At 37.0% G+C, this 8,979-nt stretch overlaps 1 protein-coding gene across 1 annotated transcript; it reads left to right on the top strand.

Annotated features, from left to right (window-relative positions):
* The first annotated feature begins 2,544 nt into the window (after positions 1-2,544).
* LOC102082488 (cell wall protein DAN4-like) lies at positions 2,545-8,576 on the top strand. The gene is made up of 9 exons (XM_025900778.1): positions 2,545-2,618; positions 2,708-3,093; positions 5,522-5,586; positions 5,677-5,825; positions 5,930-6,666; positions 6,834-6,892; positions 7,047-7,234; positions 7,569-7,713; positions 7,809-8,576. Exons 1-8 carry the CDS (start codon positions 2,564-2,566, stop codon positions 7,688-7,690), a joined length of 1,761 nt encoding a protein of 586 aa, XP_025756563.1. The 5' UTR covers positions 2,545-2,563; the 3' UTR covers positions 7,691-7,713; positions 7,809-8,576.
* Positions 8,577-8,979: the final 403 nt, after the last annotated feature.

Raw genomic sequence — 8,979 nt, 5'->3', positions numbered from 1 at the left:
TGCACTTTCCCTTTTTAACTTCCTGGGAACTTCTAGCTTTGTAATCCAACATGCCATATGTTGCTTTATTCCAGTATAGGCTCACATCTGCTAAAGATCTCCTTTATATATATATATATATATATATAAAGTCCACACTCAAACTTGTAATGTGAACAAAATAATGTTTCTGTGGTGAACAAAATTAAATCATGCAGGATCTGCATGAAATTCAACAACTTAATTTATTCTTGTTGAGATGACATGATGCAGTCTACACTGAAAAGAAGGCCATGTTGGATTTACTTGATTCAATAGTGGACATTGGTTGCACACAAATGTTTTGCTTTGGCAGCAACTTAAACAAATGAGTTAAATCAACACAACTTATTCATATTCAATAAACCAGGATCTGTACGAAATTCAACAACTTAATTTGTTCTTGTTGAGATGACCTGATACAATCTAGTAAGAGTGGTTAGTTGAACTCATGAAATTCACAAGATTGCACAAGATTTCAAACTGCAGGAAAATCACTGGAGTTATAAGAGGCAGACAACTACACACACACACGTGCATGCTATTGCTATTTATTGTGGATTAAACTGTCAAGGAGAAAAACAAAACTATTCTGCATCAAATACAGGAAATCATAGCATTTCTGTGTTTCCTAGATTGTTGGCATGGTGGTTAGTACTGTTGCTTCACAGTAAGAAGGTCCTGGGTTCAAATCCACATTCTGGCTAGTTTGCAGTTGTTTCTCTCTGGGTATTCTGGTTTCCTCCCACAGTTAAAAGTCATGCAGTTGTTAGAGTTACGGTTAACTAGTGATTCTAAATTACCTGTGAATGTAAGTGTAAATGGTTGTTTGTTTCTATGTGATAGACTTGTGAGTTGTCCAGGGTGTACCCTGCCTTGTAACCTATCACTTCAGGGTTATTTCCCAGCCCCCCTGCAACCAGGATAAAGATAGGAGGATGGTAGTTGTTGTAGACCCATTCATTTTTATGGTAACCAGGATCTAGACTTTGTTGAACATTATGTAATATGAAGACAACATGTAGTATTTAAGTGACCAAGTAGTATTGGGGTAAAAGTTATTGAATAGTGTTGAAATAAAATGACAAAATTGTGAAGGATTAAAACATTCCAAGAGCTCAACTTACTTCATCTAAACATGTTTCAGTCACGTTTTATGAACACAAAATGCACAGGTTTATTGAATATTAAAAAGTTGTGTTGATTTAAGTCAGTTGTTTAAGTTTCTGCCAAAGCAAAACATTTGTGTGCAACCAATGTCCACTATTGAATCAAGTAAATCCAACATGGCCTTTTTTTCAGTGCATATTTAAGAAAATTACTGATTTAAAGTTAGATTACAATCTAGAAACTCCCATATTTTTCTGTTTTTGCATGAGATTATCTACTGATATTGTTGTTTCTATGATACAACTTGTCATACTTGTGCAATCCAGCATGAAAGTTTAATGAAAATGACATGTTCTTCATTTTTGTGATTATTTCATGTTAAAAGGATTTTATGTGCTTTATTTTTCAGTACTGTAAAATTCAAGTATATATCATTCATAAATAGTCACTATTGTCCTTTGCAAGTTGAAATTTTTTATTAGTGTGTACTCAAATATGACTCTTTGCATAAGTACTCGACTTCTTTTTTCTTCATATTTCGCATGACCAATATGCAAGTTACAGAAGTTCTGTGCCAAGTTACATAATTTGATTTATTTTGATAAAAGACTAGTGAAAATCTCATTCTTTAATTTTTAAAACCTTTTGACATACTCATGTATATAAACACACAAAGGTAATAAACATTGCCGCAGATTTCAATATGCGGAAAAATGCCTTGAAAAGGGAACAAACTATCATTTTTCCCAAAAATATATCTAGTCACTATTTGATAAATGAAGCTAAAATTTATCAGCTGTCATTATATATGTTTAAACTTTATACCGTCAAATTTATGCCGTCAAATTTATGCCATCAAATTTATGCCGTCAATCTATGCGATTTGGAGATGGTTGCGCAACAAATGTTCCAAAAAGTAGCTGATTTGAGATGGAATAACTTAAATGTCATAAGCAAACAGGTAATGTACATGTTTACAAATCTTATTAGTTTGTGTTTGTTTGAACGCCACATCAGTGAAAATTGATGTTTAACAAAAGTAAAGTTTACATTTTGTCAAAGTTAAAACAGACAAAAACCACAAATAGCACAAAATGTTATAATTTCACAATATTAGTGGTTACATCTTTTATGAGGGTTCACTACAGTGGATATTACTTTTTGATTTGACTGATTTTTTAAGCCCTGGTTTGGAGCTGGGATGAGACAAAATACCTTTGGTGTATATGAGGGATTTAGTATAAAAAAATCTACCAAATCACACAAGCTGAGCAATGGACTGTTGTGATCTCATGTGAATAAATGAGCAGCCAGTTTATTAGTATTTATTTATTTTTTGTGACAACAGTGGAGAAATAAATGCATTATGTGAGTTATAGATTAAAAATATGTTTTCACATGGTGAATAAATGTATTGTTTAATTTTACAGGTTAAATGGAAAGCAGAATGATTGTTGAATGGCTTATATCTACGTTCTTGATTTTAATGGGTAAGATGGTGGCATATACAAACACAGCAACAATCATCCCTGTGATATTCCTGTGATTTTCTGATCATTTACATCTATCACCTATACAGGAACAATGTCCATGTTTACGCCAATGACAATTACAGGAGCTGCAACCACAACCACAGGAGCTCCAATAACAACAACAGCTACAACAACAACTACTCCTTCCACAACTACCACCACAGCTACAACTACCACAGTAGTACCCACAACAACATCTGCTCCAACAACTACCACAGCACCTCCAACAACTGCTACTACTCCTCTAAGTAGTCCCACATCTGCTCTAACAATCACAACAGCAGGAACACCGACCACATCTGTAGCCACAACCACTGGACCTTTGACAATTAGATATGTTGTTTTCAGATCCATTCAAAGCAATTTTACAGCAGACTTGTTGAATTCATCATCTGAAGCTTTTAAAAGTCGATGTTCATCAATAAAGGCGCAGGTGAGTGTTATCTGTAAGGTTAGTGTACAAGACTTTATCTGATCATTAAGGTAATGCAGATATTCAAATACTAGTTTCTTCTCATTGTTTTCACATGAAGGTGGTAAAAATAATATAACTTAATTTATATAGAATAAGTGCAAAGTCTTAGGAAAAAATGCAAAACTTCCCATAAGAACTAAGCGCCAGGACAACTGTCCTGAATGAATGATTGAGAAGTTCAAACTACAGCTACGTGACAAATTAATGAAAGGCACCAGACCACCTTATGGTGCTAAAAGTACTTCAATATGCTTTTGAACTGATTGTTCAATGCATTTTTTAAGGCACATGCAGCTCCAGCAGAAGTGTTTTAAGTATTTATGAAACACTTCAAACACAGCTATCATTGTCAGCTCACACTGAAATAAAATCCATAATTCATAAGGGTTCACTAAAGGAAGAACAATGCAGAATGTGGATTATTTGGACTTCTAAGCATTTGTCACTGAAGTTGGAGGCAAAGTCATGTGCTTACCTGATAGAAAGCAGAAAGTCTGCTTAAGCAGAAGTCTGCTTAAAGAATATAGTTCACATTAAAAAAAAAACCCTAAATAAATTTGACTGATTAAGAGCAGAAACAAGTCAAGAGGAGAACCTTTGCTAGCAAGGTTATAAAACTTGGAAAACCTTTTTGCCAAGCTTTACACATCCAGGGATGGATAATTCATCCAGTGGTGTTTAGCTCATTGACCTACAGTCTGTTTTACTTGAAGTCAGTATTATTGCTGGATTTTTATTGTTCTCTCAATGGAGAAAAGCTCTTAAACTTGGTTAAGAGTGGTCTTAAGGCTTGTTCTCACTGAATATGTCTTCATATTTGAACAAAGATTTTCAGTGATGAAGTTTAATTAATCCAGATACAGATTCTCTTTCACTCACCTGTCTACTGTCTTTCGCATCTTCACCTAATCCATTGAACCTGACTTTATAGCACTTCTTCAACACCAAACACACTACATTTATCTCACTGAATAAGGAAGAATCATTGCAAAACTGCACGCAGTAATTTAACTACTTAAATTTAAAATGGTAGCTTGGTGGTAAGCACTGTTATTTCATGGCAAAAAGGTCCCGAGTTTGAATCTTGGGTCTTTCTGTGTGGAAATTGCATGTTCTCTCCATTTTACCATGAGTTTTCTCCAGGTGCTCTGGCATCCTCCCACAGACCAAAGACATATCAGTGCAATTAGATTTTACATCAATGGGGAGTGTGTGGAGAGGGTCCACACCTTCCGGTTCCTTGGTGTCCTCATCTCTGCTGACATGTCCTGGACAGACAACATCTCAGCGGTCGTCAAGAAGGCCCAACAGCGGCTGCACTTCCTGAGAGTCCTCAGGAAGTATAAGATGAACTCCAACCTGCTGCTGACCTTCTACTGCTCGTCCATTGAGAGCCTGCTAACCTACTGCATCACGGTATAGTACGGCAGCTGCACCAAGGTGGATAGAGTGAGGCTTCAGAGTGTGGTCAAGACAGCACAAAAGATCATCGGCTGCCCTCTCCCCTCCCTGATGGACATTTATTCCTCCCGCTGCCTCAGCAGAGCAGCAAACATTATCAAGGACAGCTCCCACCCTGGCTTCAACATGTTCAGCCTGCTTCCCTCAGGGAAGCGCTACAGGTGCATCAGCACAAAAACCCACAGACTCAAAAACAGTTTCTTCCCCAAAGCCATAACCACCCTGAACTCACACATGCACCGATAACACAGTGGCTTCCCACTTCCTCTATGGACCACCACTGTGCAATACCAATTCTATGTGCAATAACCCAACTGTATATACACAACACTATTTATTACATATTACTTTTTTAAAAACCGGCTTGTATATTTGTACATTTTATATATATATATCTTTTTCCCTCTGTTAATACTGTCCATATGTATATAGCGCTGCAGAACTGTGCCACCCCCCAGCATGTTTGCACTGAGTAGGAGATGCTCTGTATCTCATTTTACAACTGTATAGTGACAATAAAGGCATTCTATTCTATTCTATTCTATTCTATTCTATTAACTGGTGATTCTAACTTGCCCATACTGTGCATCTTGAAATTATTCACAGCGCTTGACTTGTTCCATTTTATTTGTCATTTTACGGCCTTATTGCAAAATGGATTATATTCATTTTCACCTCAAAATTCTATACACATTGCAGTACTTTATTTACAGTCTTTGCCATTACATTTGTGAATATGAGTGTGAATGGTTGTCTGTTTCTGTCTGTGTTAGCTCTGTGATCTACCAGAGCTACTCTCTGTACGGGTCAAGACCTCACCTTTTTTCTTTAAATAGTCTTCTGTTAATGTATTTCACCATACAATATACATCACGTACACAAACAGCTAAACCTGATTTTAAGAAAATCTGCTTTGTGTCTGCAGATTGAACCTGCTTACAGAAAGGCGTTCCCTTCTTCCTTTGTCTCCTTGGCCGTTGTGAGCTTCAGGTAATTTCAGTATTTTGACATATAATGTTAAGAGTACTGACCTAACGCCCTAAATATTCAAAACTATCGTTTTTGTGTCTGCATTCACAGGCAGGGATCAGTCATCAACACCATAGAACTTCAGTTTGTAAACTCATCTGTTCTAAATGACACTGAGATTAGAAGTGTTTTGATCAGTACAGCCTCAAATGTGACAGGCTTTGACATCGAAACGACCTCTGTCACTGTCAGTGACACATGTGAGTAACACTTCGTGATGTTTGATCAAAAAGTCTCAAAGGTTTTACAGGGACTCAGTTAAATGTTTTATGACCATTTTGTCCTCATTTTAAATCTACCACAGTTACCCCAACAACAAACACATCAACAACATCAACGACCACAGCAACTCCAACAACTACTACATCTGCTGCAACAACTACTGCAGCTACTGCAACAACTACTACATCTGCTGCAACAACTACTGCAGCTACTGCAACAACTACTACATCTGCTCCAACAACTACTGCAACTACTGCAACAACTACTGCAGCTACTGCAACAACTACTGCAGCTACTGCAACAACTACTGCAGGTACTGCAACAACTACTGCAGCTACTGCAACAACTACTACATCTGCTCCAACAGCTACTACATCTACTCCAGCAACTACTACATCTACTCCAACAGCTACTACATCTACTCCAACAACTACTACATCTACTCCAGCAACTACTACATCTACTCCAACAGCTACTACATCTACTCCAACAACTACTACATCTGCTCCAACAGCTACTACATCTACTCCAACAACAACTACATCTACTCCAACAACTACTACATCTACTCTAACAACTACAACATCTCCTCCAACAACAACTACATCTAGTCCAATAACAACTACATATACTCCAACAACTACTACATCTGCTCCAACAACAACCACAGCAGCTCCAACAACTACCACAACTACAAAAGCTCCGACTGCACCTGTCCAAGTTTTTCTGTTTCTACAGTTCCTTGAACCATATGTACCTGATCTCACAGACCCCACCAGCAGTGTATTTCAAGATCGCAAAAGACGAGTTGAAGAGACGGTGAGTAATATTTCAACTTAATAGATCTTTTATTGACTGACACTTTATCTAGAGAACAAATCTAAAATCATACATTTTATTTCATTTAAATAGGCATTTTTAGACAATGTAATTTTGAAGTTGTTTCACCATGTTTAAATTTTCTGTTTGTGTTAATTTTTTTGCAGTGTGATAGAATCTACAAACCATTTCCTTCCTTCATCCGTGCCATTGTGATTCAGTTCAGGTAAAACATGTTTTTAACAGTGATTAAGTTACTTTCCTCTAAATTATTATTTTAATTTAATTTTGAATATTAAAAGTGCCATGTCACATAGTTAAACCATTCAATAATCTGTAATCATTATCTAACATCTGACTCAATTTCTTTCATGGCACAGTCTTGTTAGAGTCCAAACACGAGTGGATAGAACTGAGGCAGAGGTGGAGCTTGTGTTCAATCAAACAGCGCCCAGCGCACAAGTCCCAAATAATACTACTATTGTTCAAACTTTGAAACAGGCTATTAACAGTTCCAGCAGCAATTTCAGTATTGCCATAGTTCCTGACACAATATCAATAACTTCTGGTGAGTATTTGAAAATGTAACCAAAAGTTATTTTGACATTCGTGAAGGATAAAGATAATAGTTTAGGTTGTACACAGATATATATGAATCTATTTTTGATAAATATTTTATTGTTCCAGTCAATGTTACACCGGCTACACCAACTGCTAATTGCACTATGACATCAACTGCTACCCCTTCAAAGCCAGCATCAATAACTACGACCATCATTTCTACGCCAACAGAAGAAACTATTCAAACAACAACTGTAGTGACCGTGAAATCTGCTACAACAAAAGGTACTTTAGCAACAACAGTACTTGAACCAGCAACTTTTGTGGCTACTATGGCACAGGTTCCTACAGCAACCACCATGGTGTTATACACAACTACAACAACAATAGTGGAAAGTGCAACACTTCCTTCTTCAGCAGCTACTGCAGAAACAACAATCACTGTGAGAACGACAACTATTGAAGCACATATATCTGAAAACACATGTAAGATAAACTAATTGAAATGATAAGTGCTACATTTAAAGCTAATCAGCTAAATCAGCTAAAATTTTCTCATTGCTTTTTCTCTTCATTTCCAGCTGCAGGAGGATTGAGCCACAAGACACGTCTCTACACTGCTTCCTGCCTCTGTGACAGGTTGAAGGACTACTGTTGAAGGTCTACTGCATATAAAACTGTTCACTTAATACTAATTCATATCAGTTGATATAAGGACAAAAATAATGTAAATATGGTAAGAAAATGGTAAAGAGTTCATTATTTTTCATGTTATATTAATGGCTTTCATGTTACTTAAGAAAACTGCAATCTATACATCAGTGATCGGCTAGTAAGCCTTTTCTGGGATCGATTAGTAGTGTCTCTATTCTCCACTAGGGGGCTTTCGCGCGTTCTCCTCACTGCAATAAACGCTGCATGAGAGACGCAAGTCAAAATCACTCTCGTGATTCTTTTCCCCCGGTTTTCAGGTAAAAGTGTTTAAAAGTTGATATATTTCCAATGTGTACACTGTTAAGATATTTAAGAGGTAATCCTTCGTTGTTTTGTAAGCTTTAGAAGCATTATATTACAGTTTTGTGCACATATACGTGGTGGCTTTGAGCCTCAGTTTTGTACTGTGTAATGGCCAGTAAGATAACGGCATCATAAATTTGCATCATATGCATCATATGCATCATAAAAAATGAATGCTTTGAAAAACAGCTCTTGCTGTGTGCGCTGCCTGTTTGTATCACACATGTTCCTGCTAGTTTAGTTATTTGTATTTATCAGCAATAAAGCTGATAGAGTCCATTTCAGCCTGTGAGTCCTGCATCTTGGGTCTGCAACTCTGCCTACTGCACCAACATGAGTCGCCTCATTGTTCTGACACACAACACCAAACTATCCACAACACTACACACTAACTACACAAGACTACACATTCAGTACACACTCCAAACACGCTAAACGTCACAAATCTCTCACATCTCAAAACTCGCTCTCTCTCTCTTTTTCTGCTGTCTTTCTCTCTCTCTCTCTCTCTCTCGTCGTCACTCCTAAAACTTCCCCCTCTTCCTAATCAACCAAATGTTATGTTTCCAAATCATTTTTTGATTGGTTGATGCTGCATTTTTCCACCAACACGAACGGGCTGGGTTTTTTTTTTGTTGGTTTTTTTTTTGGTCATAAGCAGAGAGTGCTTGCTAGTGCTGTCCTTAGACGTTAAACGTGACGAAACTATTCAGAAAAAAAACACCGGGTATGTAT

The sequence above is a fragment of the Oreochromis niloticus genome, linkage group LG3 (genome assembly GCF_001858045.2).
Source record: "Oreochromis niloticus isolate F11D_XX linkage group LG3, O_niloticus_UMD_NMBU, whole genome shotgun sequence".
Lineage (NCBI taxonomy): Eukaryota > Metazoa > Chordata > Actinopteri > Cichliformes > Cichlidae > Oreochromis > Oreochromis niloticus.
This window is presented reverse-complemented; position numbering and strand designations above follow the sequence as displayed.